The sequence below is a fragment of the Plodia interpunctella genome, chromosome 14 (genome assembly GCF_027563975.2).
Source record: "Plodia interpunctella isolate USDA-ARS_2022_Savannah chromosome 14, ilPloInte3.2, whole genome shotgun sequence".
Lineage (NCBI taxonomy): Eukaryota > Metazoa > Arthropoda > Insecta > Lepidoptera > Pyralidae > Plodia > Plodia interpunctella.
The window spans coordinates 6,637,399-6,665,360 of NC_071307.1; the positions used below are offsets into that span (position 1 = coordinate 6,637,399).

The 27,962-nt window shown below is 33.7% G+C and overlaps 1 protein-coding gene across 1 annotated transcript; it reads right to left on the reverse strand.

Annotated features, from left to right (window-relative positions):
• Positions 1-1,746: 1,746 nt before the first annotated feature.
• bowl (brother of odd with entrails limited) lies at positions 1,747-27,837 on the reverse strand. The gene is made up of 3 exons (XM_053755173.1): positions 27,446-27,837; positions 21,453-22,352; positions 1,747-3,843 (listed from the first exon to the last, which is right to left on the reverse strand). Exons 2-3 carry the CDS (start codon positions 22,334-22,336, stop codon positions 2,550-2,552), a joined length of 2,178 nt encoding a protein of 725 aa, XP_053611148.1. The 5' UTR covers positions 22,337-22,352; positions 27,446-27,837; the 3' UTR covers positions 1,747-2,549.
• Between the last annotated feature and the right edge of the window lie 125 nt (positions 27,838-27,962).

The window sequence follows — 27,962 nt, forward strand, 5'->3', positions numbered from 1 at the left end:
ATTCCGAATTGATGAGTACCCATATTCAAATTTGTCCTCTTTTTTCCCCAATCATTGCAATGGAATTAATTAATCGAGTGTTCTTTTCATTGCAATTCCAAAACACAGCGGCATTACGATCGTAATCGATTGCCACTTCACATTTGTACTTTCACGTTGCATCGGATTAAAATATCGAGAAACGTTCGATCGTAAAAATATATTTTTTGTTATTTCTTTTTCTGCGGCGGCAAACGATTTGCATAAAGCCCCAAGTAGCGGAATGGGTCTCTCTCAGTAACGCCTCGTAAACTGGAGTCGTAAAAGAAACACCTTTTTTCATATAAAGCCGGCTATTCTTTACCCGATCAGCTGAACAGAGCAGTGTCGAAATATAAGCTGTAATAACTAATTTTGTTTCATTTTTGCTAGATATAGATTTTACTTTCATCTGTCGTAATGCTTTATGTCAGATGAAACTAAATAAAATCTATGTGTCTCACTCTCTCACGTCTGAGTATTTTCCCGATTGCCTTTGAACGTCGGAGCCAAAGTTCCTCTTTTCTACTTTTCACTTGTATCTTCTATCAAATCAAAGTCAGAAATCAAATATTGCAAGTTGAATTCCAACTATTTTTTACACGACATCGCTTCTGTTTTCATAATTATCAATTATTATGATAATAAGTATGAGCTGATGGTACTAGAATCACGGCTCCTAAAGGGGATTCCTGAACGTCTTAATGCACGAACACTGGAGATGGCAAATTTTTGCCGCGGGCGAGGTCGCTGGTGGCGATATGTTGAATAGTGAATAGCCTACATGTTTCACTTGCATTAAAATGTAAAAATCTGATCGGTAATTCGTGTAAATCGAGAGTTTCTTTGATAAAGATTTTAAAGTAAAACCCATACGGGCTTGTAAATTTTAAAATTTAGTGAATTTAATACTTTCAGTCCATTAAAAGAACACAAGTAGTGCAGTTTCAAATATTTCATTTATTTTCTTACATTATTCATAGATATTATGAAAGTAGAAGAATATGATAAAGTGATAGCAGTGGGAGACTACTTCTTTTTCTTCTTCAGGATATTCGTTTTCGTTTTCTTAGTGTATTTTACAGAATATGTTTTATTGAAAAATCTATGATAGGTATAACAGTATAACACGCACATATAGCTAACAATGATTAGGGTGTACAAGGACGTAGACGGAATGATTTCATTGGCAAGAGTGAGCCACGGAAGGCTGATGATGATAATTAGATAATCAGTGATGTTGGTATAAGTGCCAGTAAGCGTTGAAGAGTTTTAGAATTAATTTCAATATTGTGATAGTGAGCAATACATTTTACTTTTGTTTTTTATTAATTGCTGTCAATATTATTACATACTAGCTTTTATTAATGACATATGCGCGTATAAATTGCGTTTTTTCCCACACCTTGGAAATTTGTCGACGAAATAAATTTCGTGGGTATTTTTACTATGAATGAAATAGATTTAATCTGTCAGGAGCATTAGCAATATTTTGAAGATTTAGTAATGACTTTATAACCGGCCGCTTTGCCTGACATCAGACGTCAACCCACCTCGGGAATGGTATTGTTGTCTATCAGCTACCTACGCTATGTGTCCCTTAGTCGTCTTGTACAACATTGGTGGGAGGATGTGGAGTGTTTCTAATTTAAGGCGGAATCACACGCCACAATTTTCTCCGACATTAGCAACAGCACCTGAGACTTTAAAACAATAATAAACAAAATGTATTCGCATGATAATTTATTGTTACAAAAAATACCAATTAACATACATATTGAATTATAAATAAAACCTGAGCAACAAAGATTTATTATTAGGACATCTAATTTATGCTTCTGTCACAATTAATAATTTAAATATAATAATATGTAATTGGAACAAATACCAAACATGTTACTTAATATTGTGGACTGGATACTTATCAAATAATATTTGTAATAATATCTAAGTTTTAACAGAATGTAATTAAGTACTAATATATACAGCCCAGTAACTAAAATTAGATCACGTTAATACAACTTTAAATCTAACTAGAAAATTGAATATAGCCTAGATTTTATAAAAAATAAACTAAACAATAAATAACAGATGTATTATCTAAAACCAGTCGCTTCTTAACACTCCTAAATACATATATTTTTTAACTAAAGATAATATACTAATATGACCAATGATAGCACTGAGGGATCCCAATAACTGCATATTACAATTTTGTTCTTACATCGATCATTCAATAAAAAATATTAAATAAAAATATTATGTATAAAAGTATTGCCTAAAATTTTGACAAAAACTAATTTTTAAAATTTGGAGGTAAACAAAACACTGCACAAACAAACCTTATGAGATCTTTACGAAAACCAAATCCACATTGCAAATACGTACAAACATACCTCTAGCATTTTACAACACTACAAACTTTAACTTAATAATACTTCTTTCAAAAAGTCTACATCTTAACATAAATTGCATACAAATACTTATCAAGAAATTTAAACTTGCACCACGTACATAATTATACTTTTATATCAACGTCTCATAATATCTTCTATACTAAAACCTTTCTTAGGTCCACTGGATTGACTTGTGCCTGGCTTCAGATTTGCGTTAGGTTGTATCCCCACTATATTCTTAATGCCGTTAGCAATAGCACTCGAACTAGCTTCTTCAGAATCTTTCGTCGTCGTTTGCGATCCATCGTTTAAAGTTGTAACATTTGTCGAAGTACTCGGAACCGTATCTTTAGGAGGCGCATGTTTGATTATCAAATCTTGGGCAACCGTTTGCTGGGGCCCTAAAACAGTATGTGAAACCGGACCGTATGTGATTTGTGTGTGAGGCGGCGGCATAGGCAATCCAAATTTATGATACGATGCCATTCCTATCATTGGTGGTGGTATTCCTACCACTACTTCTCCACTTCCGATAGTCTGTCGAGGCATTGTCAAATTAGTGGGCTCTGGCGAACGACTTCTATATACTGCTGCACATGTTCTCACGTTATCCCCAATATCTGGAGGATGACTTCTCTTCCTGTATGCACTCAAGTACATACCTGATGGTCCAGGATGATCTATGGGCGGACTTGACATTTGTCCCATTTTCATCGGATCTGGGGGGATAACTTGATGAAGATCTCTTCGGATCTGTAACTGCGGATGTCTTGGTGGAGGTTCAGGCATGTCTGCGTAACCCATTTCTTTTTTTATTATTTCGTCCGAAGTATAGCGTCTTTTTTCATACATTTCAGAAGAGTGGCCACGGCTTTTCTCCGGATATTGAGGACGCATCGTGTATGGACTGGCTCGATCTCTTGGCTCATTATGATGGCAATGTGTTCGTTCAACAGCAGAGGGCGATGCTCTCCGTGGTCGTTCTTCACTTTGTTCTCTTCCAATGCTCTCAATTGAAGACGATCTAGCTCGTCTTACAGGTGAATGTTCTGGTGATGATAAATCTGGATCTTCATCATCAAAACCTGGTTCTATAGGTGATCCAGGTCTTCCAATATCTTCTTCTCCGACATCTAGAACATCACCTGGAGGTACATCTCCCACAGCATGAGTGAGTGCATGTCGTCTTAAGTCACAGTTCCTTCTAAATACTTTCCCACATGAATTGCATTCATATGGTTTGTGATCAGTGTGTGTTAGCAGATGAGTTTTGAGATTAGATCTCTGATTGAAACTTCGACTGCAAACAGGACATTTATGAGGCGACTCCTCCATATGCAGAATTTTGTGTACAGCCAAGGTCCTGGACTGACAGAATCCTTTCCCACATTCTGTACATTTGAAGGGTTTCTCCTTTGAGTGGATGTACCTGTAATAGAGAAAATATAATTAATATTATGGTTTATTTTATAGCAAATAAACAAAGAACAATAAAAGGGATATGTTATTAACTCCCGCCTGAATCAATTTATGGAATCGCGACATAAAATAGCTGGCTTTAATTAAATATCTGCACATGGGTGATGTAAATGTAGAACACCAGTTTTGCAAACCTACATAGGTGGACAGGTATCTGCAGAGTTCTACATAACAGTTTATTTGACATGAAACAACCACTTTTATAGTAAACGGTAGGTCCTAGAAGTTAATTGAAAAATTATATCCTTTGATCCAGCTAGTGAGTACCGGTGGATCAAAGTCGAATTAACTATTTGAACACAACAATTATTGATCATCAGAATATCGAACACTAAGTCGAAAATGTTAAAATATCTAGTAAAATCATTTAGCTGTACAGGCACCTTGAACGTGATCCGAGTAACCCGAGCCTTTAGTCTCAAGGCGAGACCAACGTCGAGACATGCGCAAGAGTAGACAACTACCATTTTTTATTGACCCTTGTTAAATCCACGTGATCCCTCAATATGATCCGCAAGATATACAAGGAAGAAGAGAGGGGAAGATCAAGTCTTGCTGGTTCCGTTCAATAAGAGTTCCAGTTTGGCCGAATCGAATTACGTTAAAAGCATTTTGTGACCAATCACTGCGATTAATATTATTAATAGCGTCTATATTAAGTTACTATACGTATAAATATTTTTTGAAACCAAAATTTATACGTTTAGAACGTATATATTTTGGTTTAAAAAAATAACTCATGTAAGTATGTCTTATTATTGATAATTAAAAATACAACAAAATACTTGAATCTTGAAATATCAGAAAAAATCACTGCAATCACGAAATAAAATTTTTGTTCTGCACTTATTGTCTTATACAATATTTATATTTCTTATAAGGAAGTGTATTCTTCTTCTTAAATTGTGTACGTGTATGATAAATTCTATTAACAATCGAGGAAATGAATGTTCACAAATTGTTAAAGGAAGTAAGACCAGAAATTCCAATATCACTTTTGATAACCTGTTTGGACCGGTAAGCAATTTAGACATAGTTTTCGGCGTTTTTTTTTTTTTAAGTGTACAAGCTGTAGGTTTAATAAATTGGCGACTTAAAAATAGTAGTTATAATCATACTAATACTTTTATTCAGGTATTCTAGAATTTGAGACATAAATAAATTAGTTTAATGATGTACTGCATGCAAACAATTTAAAATCTAATCGTGGGCACCCAGAGCTTGACAAAAAATCTAATTGAAACACAATCGCCATCTCTGGAACTCATTTAATGATGATGACTTGAGATTCCTTTGGTTGTCATGCGGAGAATGCGCTACGTAAATAATATATCATTACTTCACAAGAAAATAAGGGCAAAAAACAGGTAATCATCTCCCGTCTCACCACATAGAACAACTTCAAATTTTTACGTAAAATGTTCTCTTTTATTATCACCATCAATGTTTGATTCTCATATAAATATTCACAGTTCCTGCTTCAATATTTTGCGAGCAGTTAGCTAAGATTTCCGCAAATTAGTATTGTTATTTGATCTTCCGTAAGGTTTTACTGATAACTCATAAGTATCTACAGAAACAGATTCTAGGGTTACGTTTTACCTACTTATGATAATAAAAAAAAAATACTTCCTAGTAATTCTCATCTAAATATTTTAAAGAGAATAATAATACTGAGTATATATTAGGAAGTTTTTCAACTTTTTATATAAACCAACTCGTAAAAAAATATGTTTTAGATAATTTGCTATTATAAAGGGAAAGTTAGCTGATTTATTCGAATTCATGAATGGATGCTACAACAGGTCAAAACTTGCGTCTCAAGAACGCTGTGAGTGACAACCAACCGGTTTCGTACAAAGTACACATCGCCCTGTCAGCTCACATAGAGCGTTTTACTAAACCAGTGATGTCAATACCGTTCGGATTTACTTTACTAAGAATGACGTTTTCTACGAAAAGTTTCTACTGCAAACTCAATTAGACATAAAACTGGGTTTTACTGTGATTGAATCTTCGTTTAAAATGAGAATTATTTTCTTCGATGGAAATTTCTCATTTGAAGTTATTACTTGTTTTGATTGTGTTTTACCAAACTTTATTAGTTATGAAACGGTAAACGTAAATCATTATCCGAATTGAATTGAAACTTCTATTAGATATATTGAAGAATCAAAAACAGTTGTCAGATCAAAGAGACCGCTGCCCTTAAATTAACAATCCAATTACCACACTGTAACCCACCAAACCTTGCACCAGCCGGAACCATAAAACTAGAAATTTTCACTTAATCATGTAGTTGGACCAATGTTAACTTGAAAATAAAGACTGAACTTAAATTCAAATCCACATTGGGGACATAAAGATAATAATCATAAACTATACACGTAATTAATGACATAAACAAATCCTGGCCTTCTAACTGCCTTATCGCACCAGTTCGATCAATTCTGACGTTAAATAAAATATAAGTAACGTCTGTCTCTTCTTATTATACTTCGAGATAAGGATCGCAATGGACAGTCGCTCAGAATCCCATCACGGTCGAAACGAAGATTAAAAAAAGCATCGCTCGAAATTACAGAGAGGACTGAGGTCCGGCGCTAATGCCTTACATTAAAAAATATTTCCATTATAACTTGGACTGGTAATGTGTTTTGTACACTGAAGTTACTTATATAGATGGCGCCACTGAAGCAAATAAGGAAATGACTCTTGATATCAAATGTTAAAAAACAATAATTTGAATTGATAAAAAAGTAATAGTATTCAAAGTTAATGGAATAAAAGGAGCTTAAAAATATAGTCGGCTTAAAACCAAGTTCATTGAGGCGGCGATATTTGCAAGAACAGGTTTTAAATTCGTCCTCGTTTTGCAAACGGTACTCAGCGTTGTGACAGCTTTGTGAATATGATGTCAAAAATATATCTCCATGGCCTGTTAGACACTGGAATGCACTCACATTTTATTTATTGTATTTACTCTGGTCTTTGATGAGTTCTCAAATTTCATTTTGTTGTTATTTCAGGCGTACGAAGTTATCTAGCAAGTTCTCTACAATTTCAATTTCTATAAGCAATTTACTCCAGTTCAAACAGCCTAAATCTGTGATTATGTAATGGGATAGCGTATGTTTCATTGTTATATCTTACACAAACTAGTAAAATATTATCATTCAGAAATTAAAAGTTAAGAATCCTTATTTCGAATTCTGTAGATGATTCCCTACAATAGCATTTACATTGCTACTAAAATCTTTATTACTTACGATGAAAGTAATTTGATATTGATTGCACGAAGTTTTATCTCTTTTAATATCATTAATCGTTTTTGTACATTTTCTACTTAAAAGTATAGAGAGCAGGTCCATTCGTTGCGCGCGGTGGAATGTGCGGCGTGGGTCAGTGCCCGATCTCCCCTCCGCGCCACACCTCTCACTCCCCCTCTCAGACTAGCCCGTCACATCTAAGGCACTATCACCTAGATCAACTCCTATCTACAAGATTCGTTAGCTACTAAATTATTTCTAAAATGGAACAAAAAAAAAATTTGCTCGTTTCTACTTTTGTGCAAAAATTAATTTAGTACTACTTAATTTATTAAATGATTTTTTTGAATTTTTTTGTAATAAATGTAACTACTTTGAAAATAATCTAAGTAATTATCAAGTATATTAAATAAAATGTAAATACGTTTACACAAAGATGCCGAATGTATGATAATATGTTAATGCATAAGAAACCTTAATTAGACGTTGCAAAACCCACACAAATACAGAACGGTAGCGCGATATGATACATAAATTTAGTCTGAGAAACTGTTACACCCAGCACTGCCACATAAGTAAATCAAAACCGCATACAAATAGCCTGTATTAACATAATCCTGCTATTTGTATAATGAAGTAGCAGATTTTGTTATTCAAAATCATTCAATTTCAGGTGAGATGCATCAGAATATAATTTTATTAGCGATTTCACGTTTTCTATTGACTCTGAAGTATTAAAATCAACATTGAAGCTAAAAGCTTCGTCGTTTATGTAAATTCTGCCAAAATTCCTTATGTAGGAATTCGCAAGACAGATATTAATTTAGAAGAAAACAAAACCCAAATTGAAGACAAAGATATCAATAATAATTTATAGTTTAATTTATTATATTAATGCATTTAAATTTATGTAGTCTTTGATACATAATAATGAAGCAGAAAAATATTGTAAGAATAAAAATAGCTTTGAAAATTTATCAAAAGTGGAAACTTTAAACCAGTTCATTCAAGTAAACGTTCAAATGGTACTCCCGTGACTTCTCAGACATACAATACAGAAGAACTCTTCGCATTAGGGTACATAAAAGCCATACTTAAGCAACTGCGGTTGAGTTGACTTGTCGTGCAGGCCCACGCAATACTTTATCTCCTTACAACCGACTAAGCTGGTTTCCTTTAAGTCGATTTATTGTTATGCTACTTATATCTTCAGTAGGAAGAACGCCAAACGCCTTGCTTGACTTTCAACTAATTACCATCTGAAAGGCTTAGGTTCATGGCAGCGATTGTCTTGACGCAGGAGCTCTATGAGAGCTCTGTATTTAGTTTTACATTTCTTAACATTTGCGACGACGCTAATATATCATGGCAAATGTGTTAAAAGCCATTTAAAAACTGCTTTTTTACGATATTCACCACACATTCACAATACTTATATCTCTCATAGAAGGAAACAAGACACTACAGAATAAAATGAATTGTTACTGCCAAGAATTTATTGAAATAAGAATTAACATAAAACTTGGGACAATAAAATTAAAAAAATATCGTCTTTGGAAGTCGCATTGGCAGTAGCTAAAAATTTGCTTGTCTTATATGACATAATGCAAATGAGAAGCGCTCACTTGGATATTTTCGTAACGACTTAAGTGTTATTAGCATACGCATTAGACACAGCTTTTTGCACTGCTCTTAACAAAATTATATGTCAATAAAAGGAGAAGTTTTTGCTAAGTTGTTTTACCATAATCTTTTAATCTGTTAATATCAACTTATTATGTTGTGATTTTAGTAAATATATATTTGTCATAATTTTCATTTTCTAATATTAGCTGTTGATAATTAACGATTTTATTAAGATTTAAAAGAATTATTTTCTGTCTAAAACTCACACATCATTACGAGCTTTGCATTAAATAATCTGTGTAGGCGCGTTCCTTTCAACCACTTCACAATGACTCATTAACGTTGACTGTAGACGGTAGATCTCAGTTAATGATGAAAACTACGTTCGCGCAGCTTTCTTTATCTATACATTTGATGACACCTAATGAACATCATCTTGAACATCGTCTTGTGAGGCATGATTAGTAACAAGCGGTCTTAAATTTGAATTGAAAAATATATCATTGATTAGGTACAGAGTTATTAGCTTGTATAATGCAAATAACTATAATGATGAAGTAGTATTATAGCAATAATTTATTTCTTATCTCAAATTCGCTAACTCATATTTTTTACAATAATAAATGTATTTTCGACTGTGATAAGTAAAAAACTTAATCGAAATATAATAAAGTTGAAGCAAAGGAATAGGTCCCAATCATTTCTTTTCGGTTGTACACTAAAGAAATTCCGTATACGAGTAGGTCGCGCGGCCAGCGTTATAAAAAGTCAAATCCCCAAAGTCGGACAGGTAAGTGGACAAAAAATAAATGGAAAATACTAATGGAGCGCGGCGAAGAGGTTGGTTCGGAACGAAGTGAGTATCGTACTCTGGGTTGGTTCAGAGTTTGGGTTGAGTTTACAAAAGTGAGCGAGTTTGGGAATGGATGTTTATCAACAACACAATTTTTTTACTTGATTGATCAGGTAAGCGAAGAATTGGATAATAGAAAAATAATAATAGATGGCAACGCTACTAGACTACGCTATTTTTGTATAATGATGCTGATGTTACAAAAAATACTTGCACATTTTATTACCGGTTGAGACTTGTCCATTTCCTATGTATTAACATATTTAGACATGAACTAAAATATAAAGGTACACAATGAACACAATCTAAGTGTTACGAAAATTTATAACATGCTTTTGCTTCTATCGTTCCTAATTCCTTAGTTATTTACAGTTTATTGTTGTTTTGAACTATTATTACTGTTCGTTCATCCATCTTCGCCTCAGCCTCTATCTTACGATACGGCGGCGTCTACAGCCGGTTTGCGGCGCGTACGCAGCCCAAGCGACGTAATGGGAGCGACGGCTGGCTGCCGCTTCACACTCAATTTCACCTCTGACTGACTCAAACATTCATTGTGCTGCGTACTTCACTGATGGAACCCGATCCACCTGACTTGGTTCTATCAATGACCTTCAATAGTCATTTTATTTTAACTATTCGTCCAAAAATATATTTACTCTTTCGCTCATCTTCCTTTCATCATCATATTCCTAGTTGCGTTAGGGGGTTGTGAAGCCGCTAAGCCCGGGATTTTACAACCCGCCGCCAGCCTCACGTCAACCTTTCTTGGGAATGGTATTGTTACCTATCAGCAGGCTGTGTGTACTTAATCGCTTCGTACGACATCCACGGGAGTATATGGAATAATCCTATTCTAGGGCAGAACCACACGCCAAACGTACCTAAACTGCGTATACTATTTATCCATAAATAAATAAATAATAGTAAATGAAGAAATAAAACATGTATTTAAATTTTAATAGGAAAACATCATTATTCCTTGAAATAAATCTTGACATTTCTTTGGATTTATGAGATTTAACTATTATTTTCATGTTTATTCTAATAAGACATTTTATGCAGCAATTTGGTGTAAAATTTAGATGATCCTAATAAAATCATAAAATGATTGGTTTTTATAATTTTTTTGCCAGTCTAGTTAAAAAAATTGGCGCCACATGGATTTTCATAAAAAAATCGGTAAGATATTTAATACAACGTGCGAGTCTAAAGTATCAAGATAATGATCATGCTTGGTTAACTCTAATAAGTTTTTTGTTTCGCTCTCATATTAGCTGATGGAACCTGATTTTGAACTCTGTTAAACACCATGACGGTTACTGGTAAACATTATGGTTATAATTTAACTTATAGAGAGAAATGAGACAAAAAGTTGTCGATGTTACGTTGCACAGAAGTATAAGTATGATGTTTACTTTCAGAATAAAAAATATATTTTACCAAATAATTACTATATGATACTAGCTTTTACCCGCGACTTCGCCCGCCTGATTTCCCACAAGAACATTTATTTTTTCGGGATGCAAGGTATGTCCTTATCCATACTTCAAACTACATCTACGCAAAATTTCAAGAAACCTGGTTAAGCGTGAAAAGGTAACAAATAAACTATTATTTTTGATTTTAAATTATTAATTAGGATATAGGATTTGTTTAATTAGTTATTTTACTACAAAAGATTCAAAAAGTTAGTTTATAACTTTTTAAGAAAATAAAAACAAAATAGGTAACATTCTTTATTTAATAATGATGCCATTCAAATTAAATAGAATAGGTTTTTTTACGTCTATAGATGGAATGTGTACCGATTGAAGAAAACTAAGTAATATTTTAAGATGATTAAATTCTGTTGATATTCAACCATCAAAAGTATTATTTGATATGTACTGCATGTTAGTATAACTTTTTGTAGAGATATCACAGCTCGTGCTGTGACTTGGAGAGATAAGATTAAAATATCATTACTGATAACAGAGACAGTGGCTGTGCATTTAAGTACTACAAGTTTACTAAATAGGTTATAGTATCTTAAAATAAGTAAATAGTATATGAAAAACTACTATACATAAGTTAGATCGGTATATAGATTCATGTTGACTTGCTTCCCGTAAAGAAAACATCGTGAGAAACTTGTACCACAATTTACTTGACACTAGAATAAAATCTGACACCAATGTTAGGTATAGCAATAACACGCTTGATAAAAAGTAAATAAGTAGCTTCTATTTTGACAATATATAGGTTGTTTTTGCAGGTCCCATGAATCTATTAAACTCTTGCGTTACTGAGTGACTGACTGACAGACAACGCACAGCCGTAACTACTGGTCGTAGAAAGCTGAAATTTGGTGTGTAGGTTCCTAGAACAGCACAGGGGAGCGCTAAGAATTCCTGAAATTCCCACGGGAAAGGGATTTTTACTCACATACGAAGCTGGGCAAAAGCTAGTAATTATTATGATATTCGAATATCAACGACAAAACAGAAATTTCGGTGAAGCACGTATATATTATATATTTTTTAACCTCACCCATTTTTATAGGTCAAACTAAAAATCTTGTAATAAGATTGTATTCTACCAGTCTACTAAATTTCATCAAAATCCGTTTAACAGATATATAATGTAATAGATGCTACCTATGTGTTATTCCAATTATCAGATATATAACACAAGCCTTTGATTCACGAGCTACCCGTGTACCAAATTTCATAACAACCCGTCCACTAGATTTTGCGTGAAAGAGTAACAAAATAGACTCATAGTACATCCTTACTTGTACTTGGTTAAAATACGGAAGATACACTTTATATATCTGCTAACTGCCAATCATAAAAAAATATGTTTCAGACATACACAGGTACATGTTTGTATGACAAACCAGATCAACAAGATTTATTTTCTGAGTTACACAAGTTTGTTTATCTGTTGCAGAGCACGCGTAACCAAGAGAACCGTGATTAAATAGTATATAAAATTATGGAATAATATTTAAATTTTAATTATGCCTTTTAGAAGTTATTGTAATGATTACAATTTCGACATATGTCTTGTTTTCAATTTATTACAACTATATGATACCAAATTCCTATGGTTTAGAACTCAGATAATACTTGTTTTCAATAATGGCATTTTGAGCTTGACAACTTAGTATTAAGCCAACTACACACGTAGACATCATGAATAATATATTAAAAAAATAAGTAGATAATATTTAATTGAGCAACATCATCATAAATCCATGTGTTGGATGTTTATCTATATAAACAAATATGTAAATGTTATAAAATATAGTATCGTTGAAGTAATATTGGGATGTTAGTTCAACGATAATATATTTAATACAACACAAGTCTCGAACTATCTTTCGGTCAAACTCAATCGTGTGATTTGTTCATATATTATTTATTTGTTTAACGCGCGCTCTATACCATCACTGGCTTCAACAACAACATAGAAAATAATCCCCCACGTTCAAACTAGTTCCAATTATCAGATGTATAACTCAAGCCTTTGATTCATGAGCTCTCGCTTAGCAATTATATTCCGTCCTCTGATACCATTAATCATTGTTATATTTATATTGATAGATAGTACGCACAAATCCAATTAAACTGAAGAATCCTTGCTACAAATTTGTTCTGTACTTTTTGATTTATGAGCGGCAACAGTGTTAATTTCGGTTTCATCATAAATCCGTTTTTAGAGATCTTGTAATTGAGAGTAATCGTCCGTAATCGCCGTTTTATTAAACTAAACTCTTTCATGTGGGAAAATTTGTATAAAACGTTGAATTGGTCTGTAGGATGTTTATGTACGGTTGGTAGGTCAGTTTTGAAATTATTAATTTACTTTTTGTACAGTCTATTGAATGTGTTTTGACTGTACTTGGTGATTATAGAGCACATTGAAATATATAAGTTGACTTATGTTAATATTTCAACTCTAAACTATTATTTTAAGGTTAGAGTCGAAGTATTCCTGAATTTTTCTATTTATAAAAGTGTTTAACTCATACAGTTTTAGTATTATAATTTAACGTAAAATCGTAAGTATATTTAGTTCCAAGTTCCAGTGTATACGCACAGGACCTAGTAAATTTGTATAAACATAATAAATTTTAAATATATAATTATTTATAGCATACTCAATATTTTTATTACACTAAATCGTAAAATCGAATAGTAGTCGTAAATAAGACGAATGGAAGCGAGTGTTCTGATTAGAAACTGACGAATTATTTATTACTTGAATTTAAAAAATTAAGAAGACGACCGACAAAAAATGTAAGTCATTACCGGCTGAGACATAGTAATCGTTCACATTAATTCGAAATCTAGTTTTGAATCTGAATCGAGAATCGACTAATAAATGTTTATTGCTATCCGAAAACTTTTCAAAAGTCGATCAGCGTTTTTAATCTCCCATAAAATCGGTTTGTACGTGCTTAGAGCAGATTAAAGATGGTCGCTTCTCAGGCTGTAGCAATAAATAATGTGATTATTTCCTTTTGAAACTTGCCTGATGTGTTGAGCCGACTTTTCGAGTGAAATCAAGCGAGAAGGTTTTGTTAACGGGATTAAGGGATTAACTCTGGATATATTTTTCTTACATTTGAGATGCTACCTGTTATACTATGTGTGGGAAATAAGTGCTTTTGGATAGGCTAAATAATTAATTAAACGTTGGAAATGCCTGATGCTGGCTTGATGTCGTGTCAATGGTCTGATAACTAAAGATGCTAAAGACATTGTGGATAGAAAAAGTAAGAATACAAACCCCGAGCTTCGATGTTCTATGGCAGCGGAAGCTTTCAGGAAAACACTCAGATAAGAGAAAGAAACAATAACCGAAAATCAAATGATGGTTTGGACATGTCTTTATGAACTGGAAAGTCGAGACATAAGAATTAACGAAGTTGATAGAATGAAAGGAAGCTTTTACAAAGGGACACTGGTATCTAAGAATCCGAAGTACGAGTATGTAAGACATTTTAATTACGAAGTTGCTTTATAAATTCTTTGATATTTAAGATTAGTAAGTAACTCGTTGTGCTAACTCAACATAATAGTGTTTTATCCTGTGTGAGATTCCTTTGGGTGAAGATCTAACAACTACGAACACTTATAAAATAAAGATATCCAAGAATTCTCATAGGCTGCAGTTTTAATCGTGGTAGCAATATGTTAGCCATATTACTTTGAATTTTATGCGTCCATAAAATAACGCGGCATGCGGGAAAGCCATGGATGCAGAAGGTTCATCTTCCAAGGACAACCGGTCGAACCAGTGGTTGGACCAGGATTGAGCTCCGTGGATAGCCACCACTATACAGATAACATCGGATACACTCACTTGTACAATTTTAATGTCATCCACCTCGCTCACGTACGATTCCAAAATATTTCTTAAGTTATCACGATCGTCGAATTTCACTGTTATTTTGAGTCGTAACGCTTTTTAATAAGATACAAACAAACCTAATTTAAGTATATTTTAAGAACATATTTATAATATACGTTTTGAAGTAAGTATAGTGGTATATATTACAATTAACGGTTGTTTAAAACTTAATCTTGAAATAAAGATTAAGGATCTCTACCTGGTTCGATACAGGTACTACGTATACAAACACAATTGATGTGTCTGTGTGCGTGTCCACGGATTTTATCTTAGGTAGACGTCGTCGTATGATTAATGAACATACAGAAAGTCGCCTGGGATACCTTTCTTCCATAAGTTCATAAATAACAATGGCAACTAACGTGGAAGTATTTCAAAACTAGTTTTCGGGCTTTCGAACGGTCGATTGTGTGCGGGTGACAAATTTTTAAAAGTCATGGGTCAAAGGATTGAAATTTTAAAGTTTAAAATTTTATAAGTCGAGATTACAATATTCACGTACGAACGTCAGAGGATGTAATGTAAATACAAATATTCTGGCTAGCGGTGTGGGCTTCAACTGTAGAGGCCGTGGTCCGTTGCGTTTGTTTGTACAGCCAACCGGTCTCTGTTTGCTCTAAGACTCCTCGACAACACTCAGAAATATTTTAGACGAAACTCTCTTGAGCAATTCCGATGAGTACCTCACTTCAAAATGAATCGCATACAATGTACAGGAAATCTTCTATATTGAAATGAAAATATATCTACAAGAACATAAAAATGTTTAATTGTTGTTTAACTTTTTGTCCAAACAAAAACAGCCAAAAATCTAGTAAAACAGCTACTACAAGCTGTTATGGCTTTTGAGAACTGGATCAAGTAGCAAAGAAATGCTAAATCGACGATAAGCATACATCTTGTCAACCCACGCGTTAAGCATTAACTTATCCTGTGTATGTAGTAATTTTGAACTTTATAAGCCTTGTTATAAAGACCAAACTGAACGACCGCACCTTGAATTTTAAATTTATTCAGATATTAAATTTCCTATTGTTTAAGCTACAGCGGTATAGTTAAAAGATTTTTCATGAATAATTTAGTGATACTAATATAACTTTAAAATCATAATCTATATTTTTAAGTCGATGAAAAATGAGGTTCTTTCGGAATGTCCAACTATCAACTGGATTAAGCATTCCATTGCGGATTAAAAATGATGTAATTCAATATATTTTTTTCTTGTACGTACGTAACCAGTAGGTAATACGTTTTATGATTGTTCTGTTAGTTTAAATGATTAAATTAAATTTGGTAGATTTTGTTAATAAAATTTAACTTCTATTATTGGTTATTTGTAAAATACCGCCATTTCACAAGATTTTAAACCTACCTACGTAAACAATAATATATTGTTTTATGAGTTTTGATAATCCTTCAAATTTTAGGTTCAAACAAAAGTAAATTTAATAACTAAATTTTAAGAGTTGCTTTCAATTATGCTGTTTTTATAATTATACTATCAAAAAACCTATAATAGAGTAAATAGTAAACATTAATGCAATTTCATATGAACGAACACATAAAGCAATGAATAAAATGGTAATAAACCAAGATCAACCAACACATACTAAAGCAAAACTTGCTGCAAACATTTCAAAAGCCAAGGGACAGCCTCTGAGATTACGAGTATTGCTTTCCGTTTTTGCGATAGCTTAAGTATGATTAATGGAACTGATCGTATCACAGGAATGTTAATTGAAAATCAACTTCTTTTACTCTTGTACAAATAAGCTGAAGCTATTGCTATTTTTAATGACAAGTACTTTGAATCTATACTTCTTGCGTTATTAAGTCAAATAAAACAGAATTTAGCCTTACAGGATTAATGGAAATTACCAATATATTTTGGAAAACGCACAATATTTTGTCAATCTGTCAAAATACATTATCTAAAATTAAATGACAATTGTATTAAGAGTTGAATCACGACCAAGGCAATAGAACTTATGTATAAACTTCCAATATGTAACTTTGTGAAGGTTTATCGCAGAAACCGAATCACGCGAATACTTAGCTTAATTGGTTCGGTGCAGGGACAAAAAAGAAATCTGTAACTTAACACGCGAGCGGTTTGAGATAATTTAAATAATACCTGGACCTGCCAGTGCAGATTAGCCAATAATTGGCATCCGAATAATCCTGAAGATTATACTGATGCAGCTGAATCTTATGATAACATATTAAAATATTCCATCATTATCTAGAATACAATAAATCATTCAAATGCAAACTAAAATGTGATAGCGGAAAAAGAAATGCTCACGAAACCCACATCGTAGAAAATTTAAAATAAAAAAAAATTGTTATTAACAAGAATTTGGATCCTTTTGATTGGCAGTTAATTTTGTGATTTTCCAAAATAGAGATTTTGTTGTCTCTGGCAAAGTAATATAAATTTGTTGACCTCGTTATTTCTTAGCGACTTTTAAAAATAAATATCTAGATTTCAGGGCCGCAGGTGCACAGGATGTAAATAAAGGCGTCCTTACCGTAACAGAAACAACACGAGAAAAAATTGCGCAAGAGTTTTTTAAGCGGCCAAAGAGAACTTTCAAAAGGCAATAAGAAACTGTGAAATCGAACAGACTCGTACGGCGTTTCTGGCTAATTATTCTACAGCCTCGGTCACGATTATTCCAAATGCTGGTAGGTATGTGGAAGAAACCAGCACAACTATTAGACCAATCAATTTTTGTTATTTCCCAACAAACGAACTTGATTTCGGTAAAAAATTGCTATGATAGATGTTCTTTTTTATCTAAGGTTGTGAGTAAACTTTATATTGCCACGGAAACGATATCAAATACCAACTTACAAGTGAATTGATAATTTCAATTGCAGTTTAATATTTAAAACACAGCGGTACGCTATCCATCCCATTTGTGTATTAAGGCAATGTCTGATTGCGTGACTGAATTTGGATGACGGGCGTGAAATAAAAGAAATATTTCACTATAAAATAACACGAATTCCTACCAAATTGAGCATTTTTCGGAAACGTTCCACCAGATATCCTCTGTTATGATCCAATTGGTTCGAATATGATAATTTCTTAAGTTGTCCATGTCCGAAGGCGAAATGCTTGTTCTTGCGACTGAGTCCACCTGCCCACTTTGATTTATTATGGATTCAGTATTAATTTGATATCCCTTCTTGCTGTAACCCCTTAAGCGATCGGAACGAGTAGAGGTTTGCCGGTCCCATTATATGTAGTCTCGGACCAATCATAATTGCATATGAGCCTGAAGATAAAATGTTCAATGCAAAAACAACACTGGCGAGTATGTTTAAAATAAAATTTCATTTACAAACGAACCAAGTTAAAAAGACCGTGAAAAGTAAGTGCATTATGACATTGATAAAGGCGTTACAATTTAAAAGGATTGCTAGAGAAAGGTCTGTTATAAATGCGCGTTTCACATGAGATATCTTACGCAGTTCCGAACGAGTTTTTGTATGAAATCGCAGAGTCTGCAGAAGAAAATGAATGATTGTAGTGTAACGTTAACACAAAGCTATTTATTTAAAAGTATATATATGTTGTGACCGCGTGTTACAAACTTGCGGTACAGGTTTATGGTGTGAATGTTGTTGTTTCTATGCTTATGTGTTGGCTCACATCTCATTTCTGATGGGAAGCGGCCGTCGACTGGCTTTTATTAATGGTCAGACTGTGGTTCGGTTGATTGGAAGTATCTACTTGTTATAAAAATAAGCGTCCGCTCTTATCGTCGATCGATCGGTGTTTTCTATTGCCTATTTTATTATGAATCTAATATGGACCTTTAATCACTCGTTAGATATTAAATATCCTTGTATTATAATGCTTTATTTAGAATACTTTTAAAAAGAGATAATGAAAAAGATCGGCTCAATTTATTCAGGTAATTATACGATGGATATTGCTCATGCCGTCGAAAGAATTTTTTCTCATTATTTGGCTAAGCGAATCCAAAATTGAAGTTTGCAAATTCTGATCATGTTTCATTCTTGTCGCTATTTCTCCGATCGATCTCGAAAGATAAGCGAAGATGATTAAAGTTATTTTATATTTGCATAAACCGAGTAGCTGTTTTAAATATTCTCAAAAATATCAATATAATTTAAGTTAGCCTGGCTTGAGAGTTAATAAAAATTGCAATTTCGGAGAATTTCGAAATTATCTCGCATGTCCTTGGTGGGTCAAAGGCGCTGGCTTTTTTCTCTTGGTTATTAATTATGGCATGGGATATAATAACGCGGTATAATGCTGGGTTTGAGCGGTGCATTTTGATTATAAAGGCAATCATAACATGCACATAATAATGGACGCGACAAAAAGTTGTGCAGTGAAGGATGAGGTCATATTTTAAAGACAGATCAAATGTTATTACAACATATATAGATTATTACAACTGTTTCTCATGGGGGGTAAGACGAATTTTATAACGTATTAATTAAATTGTATTCTGTTATTTCAGTATTTGAAGGATATAAATAAGTATATTTAGTTATATATATTTTTATTAACATTTTTTTCAGCATGTGATAATTGTCTTTTTCTCTTCTGTGGATTTTGATTACGTCTACATAAGAGAAAACAATAGAGGTACAATCTCAAGAGCTAGTAGTGTCATGATTTTGTGGGTAAATAAGTTTACTTAAAATTTCAAACAGAGTTATTCCGACGGAGTCATTGGCAAAAACGATTTTGTCCGGTAAGGCGGAGTCCGCGGAGTCGCATAAGGTATACAGGAAAATACATTTTTGGTGCATATTATTTAAATAACATGCAAAATAGTAAAAATATTTTAAAAAGTTTTCAATTAAAAATATACAACATAAAACTTAAACTTAACAAATAACAAATGATTAGATATTATCTTAAAAGTTAACTCAAAGTGAAGACAATTCCATACACAATTATTAGTCTAGGTATAGACAATTGTTTCAATCATGACCTATCGAGATCAACGTTATTTTTGGACCGTACCAACCCAATCGTTAACTTCTATTACCATGCCGGCACCAATAGAATTCCATGAGTCATCAGAATTTAAACTAATTACGACCGAGTAAAAAAAACTCGTAACTAAATGTGAGACGAATACTCTGAGATAGGTCCATCAAAAATCAAAAGTCCGGAATGCTTTTTATAGCACCTTTTATGAGAGCTAGTTTTTGCTTGTAAATTAAATGGTTTATTTGCAAAGTATTATTTAAAAAGGTATTTAAATAGATATATAGATTATTCTTTAGGGGAAGTACTTGTTGATTAAATTCCTCACATTATTTACTATATTTTGTAAATGAATAGGCAATATAAAATCGATTGTCGTCCATAAAATTTTTATTTATGAATGTTTTTATATGTGGTTTGCTTCTTGATTGTTGATGATAGTTTTACGTAGAAATGTGCTGTTACTTTTTATTGTAATGATAAATATTTTATCAAGTTATGTGTTGATTGGATTCCTGTGTGTAGGTTTTTGTGTGTGTAGGCTGTGTGTATATATAAGTATAAAACCTATACTTATCACAAGATAAGGTATGCAAAATAATATTTTTGATGTACTATAGATTTCAAACTGTCAAAGTTAGGTAGCGCTGTTCTCCAATCTCAATAATTATAACCTGTCCAGATTTATAGCTACCAATAAAAGAATTAGATTCATTTTAAATGGCGTCGATCTGCAGAGATGAAACATTTGTTTAATTTTATAGGTTAACGTTTAGAATATTTTAAACTTGAAAATCTTCCTTAAACGAAACAAAGCAATCATCAAAATATATATATTGAATATTGTACGCGTTGAACTGATGTGAATGATAAATGTTGATCAATGATTCTCTTGAAATAAGTTACTTGAAACAATTATTCTAAAAACAAACGAGCCACTAATCTTCATTTAGCATTGTTATCTTGAAGCCAACAATACATCTCCGAGCCCCGTTTTTATCTGTCATAAACCACACTGACGCGTATATCATAGCTGTTATCTCCAATCAGAACGAACAACTGACCAATAGCTCAACCTTGCTCAGAATGGTATGCGTCGCTAAGTACAAAACGTACGATGGAGCTAGATTCTATGTAATATAAAGTCCAACCACCTTTACTATTAATCAAGATACTGATTTCCAAGAAGCTAGCATTACGATAGAGAGACTTTATAAATATTCCGTTTCCAAGTAGCCGAGCGGATACGGCCACAGTCGGCTAAACATCTGCAACTTGACTTACACCGGGCTACTGCCGTGACTACATATAAATTAGAGCTTTACGCTATGGTGAGCATTATAGAAAATTAAAATGTACAAGAAAGCAAACGCCTCATCAACAGCAATTACTAAGTGAAAATTCACATAAATTATGTTCCAACATACCTGTGGTCCCGTAAATGATCTTGTCTTCGAAATGCTTTCCCACAAATGTCACAGGAATATGGCCGTTCATCAGTATGAGTCCGTTCATGGATGAGTAAATTGTAGGACTTCGTAAACTGTCGATTACAAAATTTGCATATAAATTGCTTTTTGGGCCTTGAAGCTCTTCCTGGTGCTCGAAGTAATCGTCTGTCTAAATGAGGATGCATTTGATGAGGACCTGCCCCTGGTGGGAATAATCCTGCTCCAGGAAACGTGAAACTACCAGCTGTTGTTGGTGAAGGTCCAGGGGCAGCAAGAAATGCACCCGGTGGTCCATACATTGGAGGTTGTGTAGATCCGTCAGCCATCATACCATCCATTGATGACGTTCTATGGTGTGGAAGCAACATTGCTGCTGCAGCTTCGCGTAAAGCTACTTCCTTTCTTTTCTCTACCATCATAGCCATTAAGTCAAAAGAGTTTCTTTTAGGAAAGTTACCCGACGATCTGTCTGGAGATCCCTTAGCTGGTTCTGTTCTATCTCGGTCCAATATTCTTTCTCTTTCAATAATATCTGAAGACATCATGGCAGGGTGTATTTCATTAGGATAAATGACAGGATGCATAGACCTTGTAGGAACAACAGGAACAAACGCAGATGATTCACGATGTGACGCTGTTAGTATAGAGCCAGAATTCATCTGGCGATGATAAGGTATTGGCGGTGAATCGAAGTTGCTACTTGGATTTCGTCCATTTGAAGATGGTCTTTGTTGATTTCGTTCAGCAGAACTTGCAAGAAATTGGTCATGTCTGGATCTCAGAGGGGCATTCACAGGGGTTTCAGATACAGGGCGAGGTGTTGATGCCCTAGTTACAACAACTCCTCCGTTGTCCGACATCACGCCAGAAATACATCTGTGAACAATAAGAATACATTAACATAAGACTAATATCTTAAGTGGTCTTTGTTTTTATAATGAGCTCGGTCTATGGTTATCATTATCATTACTCAGTTCCGTAATCCGAATCAGAACAACATTTTTGACAATTTCAATCATTTTGATCAGTAATGTTTTACGTTGAGTTCATATTACTTTTTATGATAACTAATTTATAAACGGTTATTTCTTGCAAGTGTTATGGTTATTACAATTAAATTTACTCTTTTGGAAATTCGATTCTTTGGTTTGTTCGTACTTACAAAACAAGGTGTTGATAATTTAGATTTATGGATCGAGAAACATGCTTAATGAAGTAGCTCTACATTGTTTCCAGTTAGTAATTAACATAATTAACGATTTCTCACGGAGTCGCAGCTTGAATTCGATCTTATTTAACTCAATTATCATAATCAATACCAGTGTTATACTTAATACTTTAACAAAATACAATATATGTTTCAAAATTTACATTTATCTGCATGCATTTTTCAACAATTTACATAAGATATCGATTCCTAACTTCAGCATAATTAAAGAATCAAAAGATCAATTGATTCTGGGGCAATTATTTTATAACATCTTAATAATTTTAGCAAGTAAATAAAACATAAGAACTGGTGTTATGAATACAGTTTTAGATCTCTCTCATCTCTGTATGTTCCCGGTCACGTTCGGGGTTGTGAAACCGCGAAGCCTGGATTCGGCATTAAAAAACCTTAAAATTTAAAGTTCGGCAGTAATTTTATAACTGGCCGCCTGCCTGACGTCAATCGCCCTTGGGAATGCTATTGTTGCCTATCAGCTGCCTAGGCTGTGTTGTATGTCCCTTAGTCGCCTCGAAAGACGTCCACGGAAGGATATGGAGTGACCCTATTCTAGGTTGGTACCACACGCCAAATGAATACAACATTTTGTGATGTATATTTTTATCACCATTTTGTGTTTACATGTTACTAATGATATCTGAAAAGATTACTATACCAAGATTTACGACTGATCTGACTATTTCCATCTGAAGTAGTATCGTGTCTTGACAATAAAACTGACGGTTTCGTTTACTGCCGTTTAATGTATAGTTTTCATAGTTTCCGGTGCCTGCGATTTTATGTTGTTTATACTATTCAGTTAACACTTGATTTTTTTGTTAATTTGCATTAGAGAGATCTTCAAATACTATTTTTTTAAAATTTAAATACTAACTTCGATATCTGATAATAAGCTCTTTCGACTTAAAATCTATACCACCTAATGTTAATGAGGGTCGAAAGACAGGTGTTTTTTAATTATACTGTCATTAGTAATAATTAAAAATGTTATAAAATAAGCTAGTAAATGTTATTAAACATCACATTCATCATACTATTCTACCTTAACTGAAAGTACTTTAGTTAGTCGAAGCAACTATAAAAGATTAATCATAGAATCAATTTATTCAAGCGAGACTGGACCCACATTTCACTGAGCGTTGCCCGTTCTACCGTAAAAGCCTTCTGATTTCCGTTCTCTTTCACTCGTACTACTGTTTATCTATCTACCGTCTCGGTCGCTCCAAGGCATTGCCTGATCGAGTTTCTACCATCTTACTTGCTCCGAAGCAGTAAAACTACTTTTATCTCTTTTTCGGTTCGAGAATTTAGAGATATGAATATGTATGTAGGCGCTGCAGTAAGTAATGCTTTCTGGCTTGTAATACTGGTCATTTCAATAACATAAAATTTAAAAGGAATATTTTAAGGTTTGTATATTGGTCCAATCTTTGGTTCGCCTTTGAAATAAATAGAAAAGGTTCACACCATTAACAGTCTCTCAGAAATGATGGTTTCAAATTAAAAATATTGAGTATTGTATCTCTCACTTATTTAAAATACTATATAAGGGGTTTCAATATATTCTCACCACTTTTATGTCAAAAGTTAAGTGGTATTACAAACTTTACTTTCATACTGAATATTGTTACAATGTTTATAAGTAATAAAGTGTCATTAAAATGAAAGGTCATCATTATAAAATACTACCATGTTTACCATAAATATATATGGTAGCAATTTAATACAGTGTTTAAAGAACTAAACACTTGTTGTAAGCGAATATTTCAACAACAATATTTTGACGCAGCATCACGTTAAATTTCTCAATAGGTATCATATTTCGTTTGAACCCGTCACAGCGTCACGTCAATGACCATATCATTTATGCGAACATAAACGTGCTTTATCATTAAAATCGTATTTAAATCTATGGATCCAGATGTCAGTTTTATGACTGAATTATTTTACGCGTGCTCGCCATATCACACTGAATATTACATTGTGATCTTCATATTATGCAAGGGATTAATTATCACACTCATCATAATAATTATAGTCAACAGTTATGTCATTATTTGTATGAATCCAAATGTAATATGTGTGATGAAATGGGTAATAAAAATGTAATTGCTTGATTGATTTTTCTATCCTCTTCTGACACGACTATTTTGACAATGTCAATATATCGGTTTGTTATGTCGAGTTGGGCTTGTTATGTTTCTTTGCAGCGCAGTTTTCCAAAGTGAATCTTGCCCTCCGAAAGTAGATCACGCTATTTCTTGTGGTCTTGTACCAATTCTCACTAGCTGTTAATTCTAAATCTTTATAGATCCCTGAGCAAACTGCTGTTTCAATATTGCATGCCTGAAAGGGCAAACTGTACAATTTTGTATGTACCTATACTTTGTAACTACTACTTCAAATATTTTTATACAATTTTTTAAGGGAAATTAATAATAAGATGTATATTTCTTTATCTTATAATATGCTCTAAATTTAAAAGCCTAACCCTAATGTTTCATGACATTTTTGGCTCCGCAGTTCCATCCTATTCTTTCATAGAAATCCGGAATTTTGAGGAGGATCTTCCGCTTTGCCACTAAATTTGGTATCTCCATCCAGCTCTCATACCCGTTCATCGAGATTAATCAAATGAGACCCAAATCTTGAAGAATCTACACAGAAGCTTTAAATGTAAGAACTTTATGAAGAGAAGCTTCACACCTGAGAATTGTGTTTATGTTTTCTACAGTGGCTTATATATCACCAACCAGATAAAGAAATTTTACTATACCGGTTCTAATAGCATCTATGTGTATTATCGCATAACCTCACTAATTGCATCTTAATATGCCTTTAAGACCATTGTCACATGAACATAGTGAATTAATATTCTCTATGTGTAGAAGGCTCTGTGTGAATTGCTTTTTGACTATATGTATATAAGTATTATGCGTTTTTGTACTCACAAAAGATTAGACTCTTTTTATTTTTCAACACACATCAGTAAAAGTAAAAACTGTTGTATAAGTAATTACTGCATTTTGATTTGGGGCATGAAATAGCCTTGCCAATGTTTAACTGCTGCATATCATAAGCAATTAAGTTTATTGGTGGAATAATACACGGAATTCGTTTTTGGTGCCGCTCACCTGATAACCATCTTTAAACCCCTTGATTAGATTGTGTTATCTGCGATGACAAAGATTAACTACTCTTTACTCAACAATCAGGCATTCAGGATCTACTGTAATGCTAGTAGTTTAGTTCAAACTTCTTTATCATCACTTCCACGATTGTGAAGGCACATATAATCATTATTTAATTTTCTTTAATGCTTTTACATTAAGGTTGAGTTTTGTCTAAAATGAACATAATAAGACGTTTTGTGATCTCCTCTAACTACCAATATGGATTCTAAAAACGATAAAACATATTTTTAAGCATTATGATATTATTTTTAGTTTCAACGTGCGAATACATATGTTATTTAGAACATTTGAATACATTATTAGATACCCAAAATCTAATAATGTATTCAAATGTTCTAAAGGCTCAGATATAATGCCCGCAAAAGTGAATTTTTAATTTTCAAGTCTGGGGCTAAAACTTATACCACTACGCCAGTACGGGTGTGTGGCACAGAATTGAACAAAGTGGATAAGTTTAAGTATCTGGGCCATTGGATAACCGATACGTTAAGTGATAACTTGGATATTGAGCGCGAGCGCAGAGCGATGGCTGTGCGCTGTAATATGTTAGCCCGCAGATTCGCGCGTTGTAGCAAGGATGTTAAGGTGACACTTTTTAAAGCTTACTGTCAGTCCTTCTACACGTGCAGTCTGTGGGCGGACTATACGCAGCGCGCATACAACGCTTTGCGCGTTCAATACAATGACGCGTTCAGAATATTGTTTGGGCTGCCGCGTTTTTGCAGCGCGTCTAAAATGTTTGCCGACGCCAATACTGATTGCTTCTATGCAATTATTAGAAAGCGATGTGCGGCTCTTTTAATGCGATTACGTTCCAGCTCAAATAATATTATCCGTGTCCTAACCGACCGATGGGACTCCCCATTACTGTCTCACTGGATTCGTCTTCACACCACGGTGGATGTACAAATACCGGTGACCAGGGGGTGGGATCCTAGCTGGTAGGACGTACTGTTTTGTGTCTTATGTGTGATATTTTTGGATAAGTACTGTTTTCTGTTACTAACACTAGTTTTAAGTTACTTTGTAAATTACTAACAATATATGGATTACGTCCGAAATAAACATTTATTTATTTATTTATTATTATTTATTTAAAATATAAAAACGATACGTATATATATATAATAACGATAATGATGATGTAGAAATGAACAAAATTCCTTTTAGCAATACTCTCAATTAACTTGAAGGAAATAGGCCGGTGAAAGGTAAATAGAAAAGTGTTAATGTTAATTTACAATGCGATCAAAACAATAAAGCCTTACATGCAACAACTACATTCTAAAACAATGATAGTGCTAATTAGTGCTAAACACAGTGGCAGGAAGTGTTAAGCAAAAGTCGGCATTAAAACAAGAACAATGCAGCAAACCTCATGCCGTTAGTTCCCAGAATTGTTAACATCTGCTTCGAAAAACATTATGCATACATTCATCAAGCAATATGTTATGACCATACAAAACAGGTAGCGCTGAAGCGCACCCTGCGTACCCAATTTAATCCGCATCCGTTGTATTAAATTACTTATAAAAAACAGAACTCACAAGTCGACTGGTTGCCCGATCGATCGCTCCAAAGTCAGGTAGTCAACCCACAAAGTTTACACCACCATCACAATAGTCACTCATTGCAATTTTTTGTCACATTTCACAGTGGTCATAGTCAGTAGGTGGCGAGACAGGTGAGATTAGTGGTAGTGCACACAACAATAGACGCACTGTATAGGCCATAAACAGTTAATAATCACGGGAAAGAGTTGCTTCAGACGCTTTTGATCAGATTTACTGATATCACACTGTTCACGAGTCCATGTGTTCACTGAAATCCACTTGATAGTTCAGACAGTATTTTTTAACTGTAGTTGTGAGTTTTTGTAGGCTGTGCGCAGGCGCAAGCGCGCGGCTGACGGGAGTAGAGAGCGCGTACTACGGACGGCGAGTCAGAGGCAGTAGCGCTCCCGTGGCGTCCGCGTCCCCTCCCCTCCGACGAAGCCTTCCATTTTTTTCAACTCAGTAAAAAAAGGGATATTGTTTTGTTCATTTTTGGTGTTAGTAGCTAATA

Excerpts from the sequence above, each read along its gene's own strand:
- bowl (XM_053755173.1), bottom strand. The coding sequence starts at position 22,336 with ATGTCGGACAACGGAGGAGTTGTTGTAACTAGGGCATCAACACCTCGC. Across the intron at positions 3,844-21,452 it reads GATCATTTACGGGACCACAG|GTACATCCACTCAAAGGAGA; the intron begins GTATGTTGGAAC and ends TCTCTATTACAG.